Here is a 21,489-nt window from a genome sequence, read left to right on the forward strand (position 1 = left end):
ATACAAAGTTCTGCTGACATCTCTGTGCTCATAGTTGACTGGATTTCTGTAGCCAGAAGCTGGCAATGTTTAAGTACTAATATGGGGGAAAGACATATGTCCTCTCTTGCCATGGCAGCAAATATTCCTGGTATAGTGCATCCTCACTGCTCTGAGTCAAGATGGTTATGTGCCCTAGTAGGGATCTGAAAGAACTGTGGAAACATATAATAAACCAGGAAAAGCATGAGGATATCCACCTGGTGCTGTGAAGACTAATGAATGGCAGGAAGGGTGGAGAGAGGCATAGCATTTTATGTTGAATGGCCAGAGGTCTCTAACTTGACATTTAAGCCGAGTCTGGAGGAAGTAAGGAAGCAAACCATACATCCATCTAGAGGAAGAAGAGTAATGGGGGCAGAGGAACACCAAGTGCCAAGGCCCTGAGGCAGCACTCCCTGCAATAGCAGGGACGCCGGGTGGCTAGGGAATGGCTGGACTGCAATTGTAATAAGGCTTCTTTGGTTAGAAGGTTATTGAGTATCAATGGTTGGAAGAGGAAAACCTATTCTATTTTTGAGCTTGGTGTTAATCATAGGCACTTTTTAAAATGTAATTTCTTTTTATTGTGGTGTACTTTACATATTGTAAAATTCACCCTTTGGGGAATATATAGCTTTGTGAGCTTTGATGAATGCATAGTCATGTAACCATGTTCACAGATGACCATTTCCTTCACCCTCAGAAATTCCCTCAATATCCCTTTGTAGTCATCCCTCGCCCCACCTTCTGCCTCACAGCGGCCAATCTCTTTGCTGTCCCAGTAGTTTCTTTCTTTCTTTTTTTTTTTTTTTGTCCCAGTAGTTTCTTTTTTTTTTTTTTTTTTTTTTTAAGATTTTATTTATTTATTCATGATAGTCACAGAGAGAGAGAGAGGCAGAGACACAGGCAGAGGGAGAAGCAGGCTCCATGCACCGGGAGCCCGACGTGGGATTCGATCCCGGGTCTCCAGGATCGTGCCCTGGGCCAAAGGCAGGCGCCAAACCGCTGCGCCACCCAGGGATCCCTGTCCCAGTAGTTTCGAGCACAGTTTTGAAACCTGTTTTGTTTGTAATCTCTTGCTACCTCTTTTTCTGTATTTCTGTATAAGCCTTTAGCCTTTGGTTTTATTGCACCACACACAAGTCTGCTGACTTTATTGTCCCAGTACTCACTCCTCCCACAGTCAAATTCTGATACCCCTCAATGGGAAGGAGTCTTGAGTTTCAGTGATTGCTCTTCAGTTTCCTGTTTTGTATTTAGAGCATCTTTAGTTCTCCAAATGAATCTGTTGGACTACAGAGAGTTTTGTTCTAAGATTTCTTTATTTGAGAGAGCGGAAAAGCAAGGGGAGGGGCAGAGGGAGAGAAAGAATCCTCAAGCAGGCTACCTGCAGAACCCTGTGCGGGGCTCGATCCCAGGATCCTGAGATCATGACCTGAGCCAAAATCAAGAATCAGCTGCTTAACCGACTGAGCCACCCAGGCACCCCAGGCTACAGACAGTTTTAATGCAGGTGGAAATGAGAAACAGTGGTAGCTGGGTGGGGGAGTGGAATGGGGGTAAGCTTGACACTGATGCCTTTTCAATCAATGGGTATTTTGAAGGTCCAGAGGGAGCCAACCTGTTCATCTACCACCTGCCCCAGGAGTTTGGAGATCAGGACCTGCTACAGATGTTTATGCCCTTTGGAAATGTCGTGTCTGCCAAGGTTTTCATAGATAAGCAGACAAACCTGAGCAAGTGTTTTGGTATGTTGGCTTCACTTCTGGCTTTGGGAGAGTTAAGTATTGTTACCACTGAGAATGAGAAGGGGCTGATAGCAGGAAGAGCTGGGTTTGAGTTTGGGTTACTATTTAACTCAACCTTAGGCAGATAACGTGACCTCTTGTCGCGCCTCAGTTTTTTTCATTTCTGTAGCAGGGATGGTAGATTTCTATCCACACTGTTGTTCCAGAGGTACAAAATAACACATGGAAATAGCTTGGTCAGAAAATGTAAAAGTGCTATGTATATGTCTAATGGTATAGTCAGGAATCTAATTTATCTCCTGTGATGGGATTTCTAGAATTCTTGTCCCTGCTGAGAAATTTAGGATATGAGACTATTTCTACAAGGCATCTCTTGTTTAAGGAGGACTCCGAATCTCCTTGCCTCATCATGTCCCTAACCCAGGGTTCTGCTTGGATACACAGGTTTTGTAAGTTACGACAATCCTGTTTCGGCTCAAGCTGCCATCCAGTCCATGAACGGCTTTCAGATTGGCATGAAGCGGCTTAAAGTGCAGCTCAAACGTTCGAAGAATGACAGCAAGCCCTACTGAGCGTGCTCCCCTCTGAGACTGGAGTGAGAGGGTCTTCTGGTAAGTGGGGGAGGAGCACCCTTAATGATTCGAAGCCCTAAGGCTGTGTGTTGACAGCCCTGGACCCTGATCCCTGCCACTCTCGCAGGCACAGCTTGCCCTGAAGACTCGGCTACTGCCTTCTGTGGGAGTTTCGCTTCGTACAGAGGACGAGTTTGTGCTTTGGTTTCCAGTGTTTTACTTTGGAGTTTAGGTGCCATATCCTGAGTTTTTTTCTTTATTTAAAGTTTGCTGTGTTTGTAACCAGTGTGTGTTGAGAAGGACCAACATCAAACCGCCCTGGGGGAGGAGGGGGAATGGAGAAACATTAAAAAAGAAGATCAGAGCTTTCCCCAAACTACCCCAAGAGAGAGGACTGAGTGAAACCAAAAACTGACCCTAGAATCTCCCTTAGTACAGGAGTGGATGAGATGAAAACTGGTGCCCAAGAGCCTTGGAGGGGCGGAGGCAGGGTTGCCTTTGGAGGTGAGGAGAGTTGACCCACACCCAGTGGCCCCTGGAGCTGGAGGCTGAAGCACCTCCCTAGCCGCCTATGGAGCTCTTGCCACCTGTCTTTCAGATTCTTGTGCAAGATTTCTGCTCCTCTTTCCCAAGAAGGAGATGACAGTTCTCTGGGAATAAAGCACCTGTTAAATTAGCCTGACATATGCAAAAAGCAGGGAGACATTACACATTACCAGCTTTTCCAGCCACTGATTGGTGTTGGATTGGCTCTGCCTGGCTGGTAGCTGCCTTTTAGGGAGAAGCAGCCAGTCAAAAAGGTCGTTTTTAGTTTATTTCAACACATTATTAGACCATGGCTCATTTCTAACAGGTCCCTTGAAACAAGGCCTCTAGGGAAGACATTGTCTGGTTTCCTTCCTTGTAGTTGACCACAGCAAAGAGTGTCAATTCATCCCAAGGCACAGTTTTCTCGTGAGGGTAGATCTAAGCAGGGCTTACAGTATGTAGTTGAAGGGGGCACCTCTCCTGAGCAGAGAGATCAAAAGCCATCAAGTTAGGGGAGGAGGAGCCTGCTTCTTGGTGTACCTGAATCAGAAGGTCTTAAGCCAGAGTGCTGCATTTGTCAGTGGCCAGCACTCAGTGCTTAAAAGGATGAGAGATCTATGCTTAGCTCCTTGGTTGAGGGGTCCCAGATGTAGTACTCCCCCCAAAGGCAGGCCCTTCTTCTAACCACTCCAGCCCCTTCTGCTCTTGGGGATAGAGGAGATAACAGGACGTTTACAGCCTCCATATGGATTTAGTGTTCATTTACCTCAGTATTACCATGTTCATTTTTGTCCTCGTGCTTACAGTTAGCTCCCTGCTGCCTCCCACAGGTCTTAACTCCGGCTCTTGCCTGTGACCCACACAGCCTCTGGCCCTGCCTCTGCTCCAAGAAATGCTGTGGGGGTGGAAAGCCAGAAAGGACGTGCTGTTGGGAATGTGCACCTGGGCAGAGGTAGCCCTGTTGGGATATGACTCTTAGCCAAGGCCAGGGACTGGGTCCTTGGGATCTTAAACCTCACAAACATCAGTCCCTGACCCCTAGCAACAGAGATGAGATTAAAGGGGTTGATTTGGTATTAAGTCATATGGGGGGCTCTCTCCTTGTCATGCTGGCCATTTGGGTCACAGACAGGGATTGACCATCTTGCTGTTGTACAGGTAGTTTGGTGGTGTTCGATTATCCCATTGAAGCAGGGACAGCTGTTCCCTTCTCATAGTGATAACTTGGGTCTGTTGTCCTCTAAGAGACGTGAAACATACTTCTTAAGCTGAACCACGTAAACTTGAATTCCGCGCACTGGGAGAAATGTGTCCTGTGTTTCAAGGATAAAACTGTTCCAAAGGCTTCCAGGGTCATGATGGGATTTTTTAAATAAATGCAAAAAATAAAAATAAAAAAGAAAAAAGAAAAAAAGAAAAAAATGCTAGGTTGGGGAGGCGCTGTTCTGAATCCCAACCGGCTGGAACCAAGAATGTCGTTTCTATTTTTATAGAAGTTTTATACAGCTCCGGGGTGGAGAATATTTATTACCTAAATTATATCTCTGGAAAAGGCCAGGATTTTGTAGAATCCAGAATGTGATTGTTGTACACACAGGGTGCTGTGTATGATTGAAACTACTGACTCTCTGTGGCCCGTTTGCAGCCCAGCTAATAATCTGCCAGAGGGGAAGGAGTTAATGCTGTGAATTGGCAGAGGAGAGAGCTGTGCTCCCCAGGGTGCTGCCGGTGCTGTGATAGCTGACCTTCTGTTCTGTCTTCCTTCTTGGCCATGTGGGGTTTTCCAAAGCCCAGAATTCCACTCCCTTCCTACTTTCTCTCCCTACCTCTTTCTCCTCCCCATTTCAACTATTATTTGTCCTGGACTCTGGGACCTTATGAAATGCCTTTTCAAATAACATGAAAGGCAAAGGTGCAATCAGCCTGCCTTTGGTAGCAGACCCAGAGGTTCCATACCTGCTTGTGGGTTCTCTTTTCTAAAAGGAGTATGCGTCACAGCAGGGCCCTGGGCTGCCATAGTGGCCAGCTGGTGAGACCAGGCACTTCTCTCTGTTCTCCTCTCCCCTGCCCAGTGAGTGAGCATAGTAGCACTGCCCTTGAGCACAGTTCTCTCCCCAGGCCAAAGATGGTTTGTGAAGAAGCTGCTCCCCTACAAGTCTCATGGTGTGGAAGGGTTCAGCTTGGAGAGTGGAGACTAGCAGTCAAGTCTTAAGCAATCCTTTTCTGTTGTGTGGGGGTTTCACTTCATAAATGTGTTTTCTGCCTATAGTTTTGTTTCTTACTTGGGTTTCATCATGAAATTGATTTGCCTTGAATGCAACCAGACACTGTCTCCTGGGTCCCACATGAGTGGCCAGGGCCTTGTGTGGAAGCTAAGAGCTTGGATTTCTGGAAACAAAAGGCTGTTCCCATAGAATTGAGGAGAAATCCTGGCCCTTTCCTCTAGAGAGTTCTCCCCACTCCAGCCATTGTCTTCTGCTTTCTCCTGGGTTTGACGAGGGGAGAGGCTGGAGCTCTGTTCCACCAGAAACCTCCCTTCTTTTCCCACTACAGATGTGTTTGGGTGCCTCAGGGGAAATCCAAGCCTTAGGTTCCCTTCTGTCTCTGGCAGTTGGATGTTTTCTTGGTGTCCTCCATGTCCTTTTTGACTTTTTCCCTGTGTCCATTGTTAGCATGTGCAAAAGTTCCCTGTCATTACCCAGCCCCCGCCCCGCCCGCCTCCTCATTTCAGGGCTGTACACAGTGAGTGTTCTCTTCTCTCTCTCTCTCTGTTTGGATGTATTGCTCTGTGTAACTCAGTGGGTCTCCCTCTTTCTGGTTTGTTTTTTTTTCTAGATTCCTGCCGTTTGTTCATCGTTGTGCCTAAAGCATGTCGATGTGGCGTCAAGTACATCGTCCAAATCCCTGTCTCTTCAGCTTCTCTGATGCTTGAACTCTCACCTTTGACCTTGTGTTGACCTTTGATGCTGACGTGTATTTTTATTATGTTTGTTTCTTTCTTTGTTATTTCTTTTTTCTTTTCCTTTTTTTTTCTTTTGTGCTGCCAAATTGGTTTTGCTAGAACGACTGCTGAAGGGGAAATATTTAAACTTGCATTTGAATATAAAAAAATCTATTTTTCTAGAACTTCATAAGATAACCACTTGATTTTGTGATTCCAATTCTTTGTAACTGTCTTCAGAGCAGCCCTACTAGCACATACCGCGTGGTGTTTGTATTTCTGTGAACACACAGCCAGTCCGTTTCTAGGCTTTGTTTCTCTGTGTGCTTAGTTTTAAAGACAACTTTGAAGTAAACAATGAAATAAAAGATGTCACTAAAACCTTTGAGGCTCCTGAGCACATTTTGCTGATACAGTTTGTGGGGCTTGAGGAGACCGCATGTGTTCTTTTGTTTTTCTGAGTTGTCAACTGCAGAAAACACCTGAACCCCCTTTCCTTTTTGACCGCAGGCTGCAGTCTGGGCCCCAGCCAGCCCTTTTTCTTTTTCTTTTGTGGTTCTTCCCTGTAGTGACCCTGCAGGGAGCCTTCAAATCCCTCTGGCCCCTTCCCCTCAGCCCCGCTGTGCCCACCTCCATGCTTGTTCCTACAGTCTCCACAGCAAAATGTGATGCTTTGATTTTTTTTTTTTGTTTTTTGTTTTTGTATTGTTTTTGTGTTTTTGTTTTGAATTTTTTCCTTTCCTACTAAGATTATGCCCAGAAAAAACAAGTTTTGCATGTTTCCTGCTGTTTCTTCACACCTTCGTATATATCACCTTCACCTCTCTGTTTTCTATAGTTTGTGCAAAAACTGACCGATTTAAAAGGGTTTCAAAGAAGCTGTTTTAAATTGTTGTGGGGTTGATTATTTTTTTCAAGATTGTATTGTTTTATTTTGAAGTGACAACTTTCTCCTCTATTGCCCTTAGAGCGTTTGCCTGTGCACTTAGACTGTCACCTTATGTGGCCTCCAGGCCTCAGCGGGGCAGGGAGAGGGGGGCAGTCCAGGAGGCTGGCTGCTCTGCTCAGTGATGGGTGGGAAGGGGCATCCCCCCCGCCCAAGAGGCATGAGGAGCAGAGATAGAACCCAGAAGGTGGCTGCGGGGTGGGGGGGTGGGGGGTGGGAAGAGGTTTAGAGTATTAGGGGTAGTGAGTGTCCCTCAGCCCCGAAGAAGGAGGGTGCTCTTAACCACTCGAGGAGGCCGTCTGTGCACTAAGTGGCAATATACCTGCCAGCGCTTTTCCTAGGTGACAAGCACAATACTACAGTCTTCACACTGTTTACAGCCCTGGGCACCAACTACCCCACACTGGCTCTTCACCGAAGCTCTGCCCTTGCTTAGCTAGTGGGGTGGGGGTGAGGGCAGGGATTTTTTTTTTTTTTTTTTAATTGGGTGAAGAGCCAAAAAGCTACTGTCCCTGGGTGCCAGGCAAGCCAGTTCCTTGGTTCCCTGAAGGGAACTTGCTCTCCTCTCTTGTGGCACCATCCAGCCTCAGGGTCTTAGGGACTTTTGAGTAAGAATTTAAATGGCTGAGGGAGAGGCCAGAGGAGACTAGAGGTCACAAGATGGATCTGTGGAGGTAAGAGGTTGCAGAGGGAGGAGTTTGTGATAGATTCCACCCAGACCTAAGTTGCTGGTGGGTGGGAGAGCTGGGAAGTAGGATTATCCAGGGAAGGGTGAAGAGGGGTAGCCGAGGGACTGGGGGGAGGGGGGTGGGGAAGGTAGAAGCACTGTTAGCATCATCCATACAGGGGTTGATGAAGGAAGGGATCCTGGCAGAATTTTTGCTCTGGGACCCGCAAGTTGCCTAGTATTATGCTTGAGGCCACTCTCACTAGGAGGAAGGGGCGGCCAAATGGAGGCCCAGTGGATGGTAGGCTGCTTAATTTCCTGGAAGGGGTGATTGGATGGAAAGAGGCCAGGAACCCCAGCCTGAGCGAGACTGCCGTGCACCCCACAGTCTGACTGCACAGAGCCGCCTCTGTTGGCAGAAGGCGCTGAGGCTCCCCTTCCTGTGTATTCAGAATCCGTGTTTGCCAATATATTTTGCTTTCAATTCCAAGAGGAGCTCTGGGAAAACCTGTGGATAAAACCAAATGCCAAACGTTTTGGACGTTGTTTCCTTTTCCTTTTTCTCTCTCTGATTGTTTTAATTGTTCTGTGGTGGTTTTAATGGATTTGAGACCCTGGAGCGGCAGCTGCCTTTCTGATTTCCAGCTGCTTTTTGTGAATAATTTAAAAAGAAAAAAAAAAAAAGAAACTTTACATTTTGGAGACAAACCTGTGTGAGTTTTTTATTGGTACAAACGTTGTATTTAACACTAGGGGTTTTGTACAGTTTTTTGCCTTTTCTACTAGAAAACAATGTAAAGTGATTTCACAATGTGAAGAGAAAAAAAAATTGCCACTATGACCAAACGCACAGTCTGTTCTGCAGCAACAACGGGATTCAATCAACTCAAAGTCGTGATTCAGCCGTAGAAATGCTTTTCCTTTACCTTGTTTGAGCTTTTCCTTTCTTTCCTGTTTTGATTTGCAAAAGAAAATGTCTTTTTTGTGTGAACTTGTGTTGTACTATGTAGAAAATTATGGATTTTACTTTAATGGTTTAAAAAAAAAAAAGGCAAGAAGAGCCTTTGTCGCTTTTCTGACCTGATCACAGAGTTTGTGTAGTGGATTAAAAAAGAAAAAAAAATTGTTACAAGTTTGGAGCAAGGGAGTATGTGTTTAAAAGGAATCTCCTTCCTTTTTGTGTGTTTTTCCTTTTGTCCCAATGGGGAACCTAAATCTGTTTTAATTGCACAGACACACGGACAAAAAGTCATTTTGTATCTGCCAAGTGTGGTACCTTCCTTTGTTTATTTGCTATTAAACTGTTTGAGAAGAACTGATGATGTCTTCAGAGTTATTATTGGTTATCGGGGTAGTCATTGGGGTCCTTGGGTCTGGTGGGCGTTCGGGGCATTCCTGAAGAAGGGGTGGAGATCCTGGTAAGGTTTCATTTTGGTGTGCCAGTTTCATGAAACCGAACTCACCAAAGCCTCCTGCAAGAACGTAATTTCTCCTGGAAAACTACCTTCTCCGTCACCCTCCATTCTTCCACAACATCCCTGCTGACACAGGAGTACCTTCAAACCTTTTTGGCAAGCTTGATTTTTGTGCTTCTTTCATTTCTGATAGTGGCTACCACACTGCAGAATTGGCCAAAACTGTGAGTGCAGATCCTCTCTCTGGGCTGTGGAGTTCACCCCAGGGAGGTGCCTGACCAGCACAGGGTCCCAGAGCTTCCTCTCTGGGCCTTTCATGTTCCACCCCAGGGTGGTTCAGCAACTTTCCTTACCCCCTCATCTCCCCCCCCCCCCCCCATCTTGATCACCGAAGTGCATTTCTAAGATTGAGTTTACTACTTAGGAATTCTAGGTCAGTCTCCAAGTGAGACCCAACATCTGGGCCTCCTCAGACATCCAAGAGCTGTAGGCTCAGCACCAGGCTGGGAGTCTAGAGGCTTGTCACCAGCACATTGGGCTATGGGTGGGTCAGGCCTCACCTTCCTCAGAGTCCCTCTTTGTGGGGTATGTCTGGAGGGACATTTCTTAGTGGGAGTTGCACTGAATACTAGCCCATGAAATGTTCTATGAAATAGGAGTTCTGAAAGCAAATACATTTGGGAATAGTGCTTTCTCATTTGTGATCATTAAAAATAAGTTTAAAAGTGAAAACTTTGTATTACTCTACTCTGTAGTAATTATCCTACCTAATGTTCATTGACTTTAACCACAATCCAAGTGCTGTGGGAAACACCTGTTACATGTTACATGTTTTAGTCTGTGAGGAAGCTGCTGTTCCCATCCCCATTTTGTAGATGAGCAAACTGAGGTTAAAAGAAATTGGGTTGGGGCACCTGGGTGATGCAGTTGGCTAAGTGTCTGAATCTCGGTTTCAGCTCAGGTTATGATCTCAGGGTTGCGCAGTTGGGCTCTCCACTGAGCGCAGAGTGCCTGAGATTCTCCTCCCTCTGCCCACACACATATTGGTGTGCTCGCTCTCTTTCACTCAAAATAAATCTTAAAAAAAAAAAAAAAAAGAATTGGGTTGCCTACAAGAAAGCGGTGGGCACTGAGAATCAAACCAGATCTGCCTGCCTCCCAAGCCCTTTCTCTTAAGCACCAGTGAGGAGAAATAATGCCAGAAAATGTGTGTCTTTGGGATCCCTGGGTGGCGCAGCGGTTTGGCGCCTGCCTTTGGCCCAGGGCGCGATCCTGGAGACCCGGGATCGAATCCCACGTCGGGCTCCCGGTGCATGGAGCCTGCTTCTCCCTCTGCCTGTGTATCTGCCTCTCCCTCTCTCTCTCTCTCTCTCTCTCTCTCTCTCTCTCTCTCTCTCTCTCTCTGTGATTATAATAAATTAAAGAAAAGAAAATGTGTGTCTTCACACAATTACACCCCGTCCTCTAGGCACTAGCGAAGTGAACCTGGGGGTCTTCAACTTGTGGCTCCTTTAGGTTTTTCACCACTGCAGCCTGGCCCTCCATAGAGCAGCTGTCTTGGTATAGAAGGGATTTGCTGAAAACTCACTGTTCCCAGATAGGTGGTCAGTGAGGTGTCCCATCCTGTAAGGAACAAGGTGCATCCGGTATCATTCCTGCCACTCAGGTCTCCTCAATCTGGTGCCACCTAAACTATTCTTTGCCTAATGGGTTCTCCCCTCCCCCCATTGTGATATAATGTATATAACAAAATTTTCAGGGTGCCTGGGTTGGCTCAGTTAAGTGTCTGCCTTCAGCTCAGGTCATGATCCTGGGGTCCTGGGATCAAGCCCTTCATCAGGCTTCCTGCTCTGCGGGGAGCCTGCTTCTCCCTCTCCCACTGCCTGGTGCTCTGCCTCTTTATGCACTCGTTTGCTCGCTCACTCTCTCTCTAATAAATAAAATATTAAAACAACACAAAGTTTCTTTAAACCATTCATAAGTAGATAATTAAGTGGTATTCACCACATTTACAGTCTTGTACAAGCATCACCACCTATGGTTTTTAAATCAACTTGAAATGCACCTATTTCAACTTCACCTCATTCTGACCATTAATATCTTTCATAAATGTGAAAATATCACAAGCTTGATATTTTAATTTTTTTAAGATTTTTAAAATTTATTTATTCATAATAGACATAGAGAAAGAGAGAGGCAAAGACATAGGCAAAGGGAGAAGCAGGCTCCCTGCAGGGAGCCTGATGTGGGACTCGGTCTCGGGACCCTGGGATCACACCTTGAGCTGAAGGCAGATGCTCAACCACTGAGCCACCCAGGTGTCCCTATTTAAATTGTTTTTAAATGTAGATTAATTATTATATGTGTCTACATACACATTAAACTACATAACCAACATATATGAAATGCCCTTAAGGTGCCTTCTCAAAGAGGGTGTTTCACAAACTTCAGGGAATGGGGCCAAGCTGGAGTCAGAGGCTTTGAAGACTCCCTTCTTGACCTGTTTCAGTGACAACAAGGTGGTTGAACATGAAGTTCTCTCCCAGCACAGATTCTTCTGTCACTCAAGATGAAAGTGACAGATCTCAGCTTTTAGTCTTTGCTGTAGGACGCTTGTTCTCCTGAGGTAAAACTTGATATAAAAATGAAATGTGAAGTACAACTCGTTATCTTTCAACTTAACCTTGTACTTAGGCTGTTGTTTCTCTTTAAAATTTACCAAAAAGCCAACCGCAGCCCGGGTGGCTCAGTGGTTTAGTGCTGCCTTCAGCCCAGGGCCTGATCCTGGAGACCGGGGATCCAGTCCCACGTCGAGCTTCCTGCATGGAGCCTGCTTCTCCCTCTGCCTGTGTCTCTGCCTCTCTCTCTCTCATGAATGAATAATTTTAAAAAAATAAAACGGGGATCCCTGGGTGGCGCAGCGGTTTAGCGCCTGCCTTTGGCCCAGGGCACGGTCCTGGAGACCCAGGATCGAATCCCACGTCGGGCTCCCGGTGCATGGAGCCTGCTTCTCCCTCTGCCTGTGTCTCTGCCTCTCTCTTTCTCTCTGTGTGACTATCATAAATAAATTTAAAAAAATTTAAAAAAATTAAAATAAAAATAAAACGAAATAAAATTTACCAAAAAGGGGACACCTGGGTGGCTCAGCGGTTGAGTGTCTGCCTTTGACTCAGGGTGTGATCCTGGAGTCCTAGGATTGAGTCCCACAACAGGCTCCCTGCAAGGAGCCTGCTTCTCCATCTGCCTATGTCTCTGCCTCTCTCTGTGTCCCTCATGAATAAACAAAATCTTTATAAAAAAATAAAATTTACCAAAAAGAAAATGCCAAAAGTAACTGTTTTTAACCTTTTAAAAATTTAGGCTTGTGCACCTTTAGAATCGTATAGCTGTGTCTTAGTTACACTGTTTGTATTCCTTTTTATATATTTTTTATTTTTAAAAAAAGATTTTATTTATTCATGAGAGACACAGAGAGAGGCAGAGACACAGAGGGAGAAGCAGGCTCCATGCAGAGAACCCGATGTGGGACTTGATCCCACGACCTGGGATCACGCTCTGAGCTGAAGGCAGATGCTCAACCCCTGAGCCACCCAGGCGTCCCTGTATTCCTTTTTAAAACCCACATGCAGTCACCTTTTATTTTTGAATAGATTCCTCAGCACCTAGTTGTTCCCATGCTCCTGGCTCCTGGCTCACCACAGAGGCAGCCCCCGCATTGGGCTCTCTTGGCCAGCACACAGCTGCCGTAACGCTCCCAGGTCTTCCACATACTGTGCTCCCTTGAACCTCTCAGTCCCTGATGAAGAAAGGCATCGGGAAGGAAATGAAGTCCAGGTTTGTGACTTCACCTCTGGGAATGTCACACTACTGTCTGACAACGCCCTTCCAAGAGGGATTGTAGATGGCTTTTTCTTGCACCTTCTGCCTTTCTCAAGCATTTTCCTTCTCTCTCAGGAGTCCTTTCCAACCCCCACCATCTGCTGTTTAATTTCTTCTGCATACATTGACTTTCTCTTTTCCTGGTAAAGGCTTCAGCTCTAGGGATGGCTCTTGCTTTTGTAAAGAGTCTTGAGAGGAGGGGAAATGGAACACGTTTCAACTGGGAAGAGGCATCCTGATGCTCCTGTAGCCAAGGCCACAGGACTTTAGCACTGCCTGCATCCCCATCAACACCCCGTCCGCCCCCTAAGGAGGTCCCACTGTCCTGAGGCCTCCTGAGGTTTTGGTGTTTTAAAATTGCTATAATTCACCCACTTAGAGGGGACAAGTCCTTGGATTTTAGCATTGTGCAACCACCACCACAACCTAATTTTAGAACATTTTCATCACCCTGAGAAGAAACCCCGTACTCCTTAGCAGTCACTCCCCTTCTCTCTCACCTCCCCCTCATTCCCAGCCCCTGGCAACCAGTAATCTTTCTGCTCTATAGATTTGCCTATTCTGGACGTGTCATATAAATGCAGTCATAGAATATGTGCCTTTTGTGTCTGGCTTTCACTTAGCCTTGTTCTTTCCTCCCCCTACTTGAAAGCAACTCACAGCACTAGGCTTGTGCCACCTGCTCCTGCCATTCCTGGTCCTTCTGAGCCTGCTTTCTTGCAATCCAGCCACGTTTCTGCAGCTCCTGTCCCTTCTACTTCTCCAGCGCCCCGTGTGTTCCCACTTCACCATCTGCCTCACCCTGAATCTGGCTGTCTTCTGGACCTGTCTACACTGTCCAGTTTGACTAACCCCTAACCACTGTAGCTATTTAAAACAAATTTCATTCCTCACTTTCACAGTGAAGCTATATGTGACCGAGGACTGCCATATTGGACAGTGCAAGGCCTAGAACAATTTCCATTATGGCAGTCAGTTACAGTGGCCAAGACTGAGTTTGATTTAGAAATTAGCATCTCGGGCAGCCCGGGTGGCTCAGCGGTTTAGTGCTGCCTTTGGCCCAGGGCATGATCCTGGAGACCTGGGGTTGAGTCCCACATCAGGCCCCTGCATGAAGCCTGCTTCTCCTTTTGCCTGTGTCTCTCCCTCTCTCTCTCACTCTCTCTCTCTGTGTCTCTCATAAATAAAGTCTTTTAAAAAAAAAATTCTATCTCCAGAAGAAAGGAAATAATTTCATACTTTGTTTATAGATTGCTAACTACCAGCTATTACCCGAGTTCTCCATAGACCCTCCTCAGTGGCCATATAACAAATGACAGCCAAGTCCCCAGAGCCACCTTACAGGAATTCTAATACAACTTCCGAGGCAGCCCCAGGGGTGCCATCCCATGAGGAAGTAGGTAGCACCAGCTTGGCCCTCTGCTGCTGGAGACTCCCTTTGGCAGTCTGGGAACTCCCAAGGGAGGGGCACCTGGTTGCAGTCCCCCAGCCTTGAGAGTGCCACCAACCCAGTCATCCTTAAAGTCTAGTGTGCCCAGAGGCTGACATGATGCAGTAACCTTTAAAAAAAAAAAATCATTTTAGGACATCTGGGTGGTACAGTCAGTTAAGCGTCCCGACTCTTGATCTTGGCTCAGGTCATAGTTGTGGGTTGGAGCCCCACGTTGGGCTCCCTGCTCAGCGGGGAGTCTCCTCTCCTCCTGCCCCACCCCTCATGCTCACTCGCACTCCAAAAAATTTTTAAAGATTTTTTTTACTTATTCACGAGAGACACAGAAAGAGAGACAGAGACACAGGCAGAGGGAGAAGCAGGCTCCATGCCGGGTGCCCGACGTGGGACTCGATCCCGGGTCCCCAGGATCACACCCTGGGCAAAGGCAGGCGCTAAACCGCTGAGCCACCCAGGGATCCCCTCAAGTGAATGTTTTTAAAAATCATTTTGCAGGGCAGCATGGAGCCTGCTTCTCCCTCTGCCTGTGTCTCTGTCTCTCTGTGTGTTTGTGTCTCTCATGAATGAATAAATAAGATATTTTTTTTAATAAATCATTTTGCGGCGCAGGGAGCCCCTGAGTGGCTCCATCGGTTAAGCGTCTGCCTTCAGCTCGGGTCATGAACTCAGAGTCCTGGGGTTGAGCTCCATGTTGGGCTCCGTGTCAGCAGGGAGCCCGCTTCACCCTCTCCTCCCTGCTCGTGCTCTCTCGCTATTTCTGTCTCTCTCTCAAATAAATAAATAATCTTTTTTAGAAATCATTTTAAGGCTTCAGGGGTTTTTAAATGCAAAACATTATAATTATATAGAAGAGACTTTAGAGTATGGTGGGGAAAGCTTGTTCAGAAATTTCTTTTTTTTTTTTTAAGATTTTATTTATTTATTCATGAGAGAGAGAGAGGTAGAGTCACAGGCTGAGGGAGAAGCAGGCTCCGTGTGGGGAGCCTAATGTGGGACCCGATCCCAGGACTCCAGGATCATGACCTGAGCTGAAGGCAGATGCTCAACCGCTGAGCCACCCAGGCATCCCTTGTTCAGAAATTTCTTAATCTGGTTCTACCACCAGTCCCCGTGACCTTGGGCAAGTGACTGGATTCTGCCAGCCTCCAGTTCCTCATCTGCCAAATGGAAGCGAAAACACCCACCCAGCAGAGCTGGAAGATGAGAGATTGGCTCAGGGCCACCCCTGGCAAACACTTGTTCAACTTGCTAACAACCCTAAGTATATAAAAGTTAAAAGTGAGCGTTTCCCCATCCCACAGCCCATTGATAACTGTTAAACAGATGGGGTAAGTATGCTTCCAGAATTTTTCTCTCTATATACAAAAAAATATGTACATATATAATTTTGTTAATAAAAATGAGATCATGCCACAACGTACAGATTGTTCTGCTACGTGCATTTTTTCAGTTACTATGTCACGGGCACCCTTCCATCTGGGTATATACACTAGGATCTACAAATTTCATTTTTAGAGGCTATATAGCATTTCTTGGTTTCTTAACCACTTTTCTACTGGACATAGATTATTTCTAGCTTTTCCATTATTACACAGAGTAAATGCCAATTCCAGGAAGGTTCAGGAGGCCCATTATAGGGGCATTAGTTCAATTACTTGTTTTCAAAGCAAGTTCTTTTTTATCTTTTCATTTGGTTTTCATAGAAACCTTACCGGAGAGGTGATAACCCCATTTACAACAAGGAAAATGAATTTGTCCAGAGAGACAAACTGTCCAAGGATCCCACGAATTGTGGAAGAGGGGCCCTGGGACATTCCCCTGGGGTTTTGTTTGTCATGCTTCCAGAGCAGGGGCCAGGCAGGTGATGCAAGTGAGTGGAAAGGAGGCCAATCTAAGATGACAAGTGACACTTGGCCTCAGTGTCAAGGCAGGAGAAGCATGGGAGCAAGTTGGGCTCTGTAACATGCAGAATCCCAGGGCCCAGTTTGCTTGAGCCTCTAGTCTCCAGGAGAAGCAGGAAATTCAGAGTTTTGTGTGAAATCTTCCAAATGTAGCCCACCGACATAGAGATCTTCAGCACTCACATGCCAGATTGAGACACTGAGACACCTGCTTCAGGCCCAAACTTAGATATTCTACTTTTGATTATAAAACAGGAGTCTAACATAAGGAATGTAGCTGGTACCGCACACAGAAGGCATTTAGTAGAATCTTCTGGGCCCCTTGCTTCATACCACCCTGGGAAATTAAGGGGCCCAGAAAAGGCCATTTCATTTTGTGGCTCATCAGTCCACCTTGCGGGGGCCTTTGTCTGTCTCCACTGTTGGGCACTCATGATCGAGACTTGACTCTTGAGCCTCTGCTTAGCCTTCACTGTATATATTTCTTCCACCTCCACTCTGACCAGCTCTTTGGCTAAGGTTCCCAGGTAGCTTGTTGTGTGTCAGGTAAAGATCACTGTGAATTCTGAAAATCTGTGTCCCATTCCCCTTTACTTTTCCCCCTCTCTCCTTCCTCCTTTCTGGGACAGTATCTTGGTTAAGAGTGGGACCCGTAGAGTCACATTACTCAGTTCCAGTCCCTGTTCTGTCTCGCTAGCTGTGTGGTCTTGGACAGGTCATGTTACTGCCCAGTGCCTCAGTTTCTTTATTTGTAAACTGAAGGAAATGCTTAGCTCGGGAAATGTTAGATGTGGTCATCTGTTGGTCTCTCACTTTGCCAGGGACTGGGCAGGTGCTCGAGATATAACGACCATCACAGCCCTTGCCCTAACGGAGCATGACCTTGATCTAAGTGTGTGCAGTAGTCAGCAAAGAGCTGACTCTAGGGCAGGGAACCTTTCTCCTGTCAGGTGTTCAAGTTTTGAGATCATCTGAGTTCCCAGGTACTCAAGAGGCTCCCAGACTCCTTTGGGGCACGGATGCAGGTGCCTGTGTCCTTTCCTTCCTGTCAGACTTGGGTCTGGAGTGTGGAGTGGGAGAGAATCTGATAGATCTTCAGCATTTTCTCTGTGGGCCCAGCTTCCTTCCCCTCTGGAGGTTAACATTCACCAAAGACCCACCCTCCCAGATGAGAGGAAGATCCCAGTCACCTCTCCATTGCCAGTGGCTCCCTGACTGGCTACTGCAACTCTCCCTCTCACCCCCTTTCCCAGCTTCCTGTGTTGGGGGTTCAAGAGCACGTCCCCCTCGGCGGTTCCTGGTGGCTTTGCCTAAGTCCCATTTACTCCTAAATCCCTTCCACTTCTGCTGAGCTGTGACCCTGAGCTGGCTCCAGACTGCCCTTCTCTGGACCTGCTTTGCTCACCGTGAACAGGAAGTCATCTCTGCCTGGGCTGGGGCAGGGCGTGGCAAATCAGCTGTGAAGCCTGCAGCAGTTGCCTTAAATTTCCAAATTAGACTTTTGTTCCTCCCCCTTTTCCCCATTCATTCATTCAGTACATTTATTGAGTGACCACGGTGTGCCTGGCCTTGCTCTGGGGATGCAGTCAGTGGTAGACGAGATGGTCACTGTTCACACATTTGAGTAGAGGAAACAGATGTCAAGAAAATAACCTTATTGATGAATATAAAATTATAGAGAGAAGTCTCGTATCAAAATGGAATGTAATTCTCCATGAGAGTATAATAAGCGGATTCACCCTAACTAGAATGGAACTAAGCAGGATGGTGGGAGGGAGGGGAAAAGAAATCAGGAGGTACAAAGGCCCTGGGGCAATTGTTGGCAATTCCTCAGAAGCTGAACGCAACAAAAATGAAAATAAGAAGATTTGTACATGCGTGTTCCTAGCACTGTTATTCTTTACAGCCAAAAAGTGAACCAAACCTCACGTGGTTCACCAAGGGATGGCTAAATAAAATGGTAGATCCATACATATAATGTATACTATTTAGCCACAAAAAGGAATGATGTACTGATTTATGTATGGATGAGCCTTGAAAATATGATGCCAAGTGAAAGAAGCCAGTCACAGAAGACCACATATTGTCTGATTGTATGTATATGAAATGTCCAAAAAATAGGTAATTCCCTGGAAAGTAGGTGGTGGTTGCGGGGTGTATTAGTTTGCTCAGGCTGCATAACAAAGTACCGCTGGGGTACATGGCTGGCTCAGTCAGGGGAGTGTGAGGCTCTTGATCTCAGGGTCGTGAGTTTGAGCCCCACATTGGGTGTAGAGATTGTCTAAATAAATAAACTTTAAAAACAAAACAAAATACCACTGAGTGGCTTAAGCAATGGGAATTTATTTTCTCACGGTTCCAGAGGTCAGAACTCAGAGATCAAGGCGTTACAAGGGTGGATTCCTTCTGAGGCCTCTTTCCTTGGCTTGTATGTGACTGTCTTTTTCCTATGTCTTCACTTGGTCTTACTTTGTGTGTCTGTGTCCTGAACTTAGGACACTAGTCATAGTGGATTAAGGCCCACCCTAATGACCTCATTTTACCTCTTCAAGACAGTGTCTCCAACAACATCCCATCTGGGGGTTAAGAATTCAACATATGAGCCTGGATGGCTCAATCAGTTAAGCGTCTGACTCTTGATATCCACTCAGGTCATGTTCTCAGGGTCATGAGATCAAGCCCTGCATCAGGGTCCATGCTCAGCGGGGAATCTGCTTGAGATTCTGTCTCCCTCTCCCTCTCCCTCTGACCCCTGGCTCATGTGTGTGCTTTTTTGCTCTCTTGCTCTCTCTCTCTCTCTCAAATAATTGTTTTAAAAATAAAAAACATGGGGATCCCTGGGTGGCTCAGTGGTTTAGCGCCTGCCTTTGCCTCAGAGCATGATCCTGGAGACTCGTGATCGAGCCTTGCGTCGGGCTCCCTGCTCAGCAGGGGCCTGCTTCTCCCTCTGTCTCTCCTCTACTCATTCTCTCTCTCTCAAATAAATAAGCAAAATCTTCTTAAAAATTCAACACGAGGATCCCTGGGTGGCTCAGCGGTTTAGCGCCTGCCACCGACTCAGGGCATGTTCCTGGAGTCCCGGGATTGAGTCCCGCATCGGGCTCCCTGCTGGGGCCTGCTTCTCCCTCTGCCTGTGTCTCTGCCTCTCTCTCTCTCTCTCTCTCTCATGAATAAATAAAATCTTTAAAAAAAATAAAAATTCAACATATGAATCAGGGAGGACACCAATTCGACTATAACAGGAGGAATAGAGTGCTCACCAATATGGGGCTTTTTTTTCTAAGATTTTATTTATTTGTCACAGCACAAGCAGGGGACGTGGCAGGCAGAGGGAGAGGGAGAAGCAGACTTTCTGCTGATCAGAGAGCCTGACTCAGGGACCTCCACCCCTGGATCCTGAGATCATGACCTGAGCCAAAGACAGATGATTAACCAACTGAGCCACCCAGGCGCCAGATTATGGGACTTCTTTCTGATGTGTGTAAATATTCTGGGATTAGTGGTGATTAGTGTACAAAAATTTTTAAAAGATTTTTATCTATTTATGAGAGACACAGAGGGGGAGAGAGAGAGAGAGAGAGAGAGAGAGGCAGAGACACAGGCAGAGAGAGAGGCAGGCTCCATGCAGGGAGCCTGATGTGGGACTCGATCCTGGAACCCCAGGATCACGCCCCGGGCCAAAGGCAGGCGCTCAACTGCTGAGCCACCCAGGCGTCCTTCAGTGTACAAATTTGTGAATATACTAAAAACTGTCCACTCTGAAAGGATGACCTTTCCCCTGGAGAAAGAAGGGGCCTAGTCCTCAACAACTTCTTGCTAGACACATCTCCAAAGGCAAGGGAAACAAAGGCAAAAACAAACTATTGGGACTTCATCAAGATAAAAAGCTTTTGCTCAGCAAAGGAAACAATCAACAAAACCAAAGACAACGGACAGAATGGGAGAAAATTATTGCAAATGACATATCAGTTAAAGGGCTAGTATCCAAAATCTATAAACAACTTATAAAACAAACTTATCAAACCCAAAGAACAAATAATCCAGTCAAGAAATGGGCAGAAGACACGAACAGACATTTCTCCAAAGAAGACATACAGATGGCCAACGGACATATGAAAAGATGCTCAACTTCACTCATCATCAGGGAAATACAAATCAAAACTACAATGAGATACCACCTCACACCAGTCAGAATGGCTCAAACGAACAAATCAGGAAACAACAGATGTTGGTGAGGATGGGGAGAAAAGGCAACCTTGGTACACTGTTGGTGGGAATGCAAGCTGGTACAGCCAACTGGAAAACAGTATGGAAGGCCATCAAAAATTTGAAAATAGAGCTACCCTATTCTGGGTAGGGTATGTCAATACTGGGTATTTACCCCAAAGACACAGATGTAGTGAAATGATGGGACACCTGCATCCCAATGTTTATAGCACCAATGTCCACCGTGGCCAAACTATGGAAAGAGCTCAGATGTCCATCAACAAATGAATGGATAAAGAAAATGTGGTGTATACATACAATGGAATATTACTCAGTCATCAAAATATGAAATCAAGTCAATCAGAGAAAGACAATCATCATATGATCTCGCTCATGTGGAATTTAAGAAATAAAACAGGATCATAGGGAAAGAGAGGAAAAACTGAAACAAGACAAATCAGAGAAGGAGACAAACTGTAAGACACTCTTAATCATAGGAAACAAACAGGTTTGTTGGAGGGGAGGAAGGTGGGGGGACAGGGTAACTGGGTGATGGACATTAGGAGGGCATGTGATGGAATGAGCACTGGGTATTATATAGTGATGACTGATAAGTCACTGATCTCTACCTCTGCAACCAATTAACACATTATATGTTAACTAATTGAATTTATTTATTTTTTAAAAGATTTATCTATTTATGTGAGAGAGAGAGAGAGAGAGAGGCAGAGAACACAGGAGTAGGGAGAAGCAGGCTCCATGTCGGGAGCCCAACGCGGGACTCGATCCCGGGACTCCAGGATCACGCCCTGGGCCCAAGGCAGGCGCCAAACCGCTGAGCCACTCAGGGATCCCCTAACTGAATTTAAATTAAAAAAATTTTTAAATTGGGATCCCTGGGTGGCGCAGCGGTTTAGCGCCTGCCTTTGGCCCAGGGTGCGATCCTGGAGACCCGGGATCAAGTCCCGCGTTGGGCTCCCGACATGGAGCCTGCTTCTCCCTCTGCCTGTGTCTCTGCCTCTCTCTCTCTCTCACTGTGTGCCTATCATAAATAAATTTTTAAAAAATTTTTTTAATTAAAAAAAAGGGGGCTGCTGTCACAGAGTGGAAGGAGAAAAACTGAGGAGATAGAGCTGGTGGGGTTGGCGGGGCCCTATTACCTAGGGCCTTTCAACACTAGAAGCCCCCATATTTCAAGAGTCTGCTCCCTGCATA

General features: G+C 46.2%; 1 protein-coding gene across 21 annotated transcripts in view; it reads left to right on the forward strand.

Annotated features, from left to right (window-relative positions):
- Positions 1-21,489, forward strand: part of CELF1 (CUGBP Elav-like family member 1) — a 93,277-nt gene that overhangs the window by 71,273 nt on the left and 515 nt on the right. For 18 of the 21 annotated variants that reach the window (XM_035701153.2, XM_035701157.2, XM_035701160.2 and 15 more), the window contains 3 exons: positions 1,626-1,769; positions 2,214-2,380; positions 5,705-8,742. In XM_035701153.2, coding sequence (XP_035557046.1) covers positions 1,626-1,769; positions 2,214-2,341 — 272 coding nt within the window. In that variant the 3' untranslated portion in view covers positions 2,342-2,380; positions 5,705-8,742. Of the gene's footprint in view, positions 1-1,625; positions 1,770-2,213; positions 2,381-2,468; positions 8,743-21,489 lie in introns of those variants that run through there. The other 3 variants (XM_035701148.2, XM_049097046.1, XM_025452136.3) reach the window with 2 other exon arrangements.

This window comes from Canis lupus, chromosome 18, assembly GCF_003254725.2.
Source record: "Canis lupus dingo isolate Sandy chromosome 18, ASM325472v2, whole genome shotgun sequence".
In the NCBI taxonomy this organism is placed as follows: domain Eukaryota; kingdom Metazoa; phylum Chordata; class Mammalia; order Carnivora; family Canidae; genus Canis; species Canis lupus.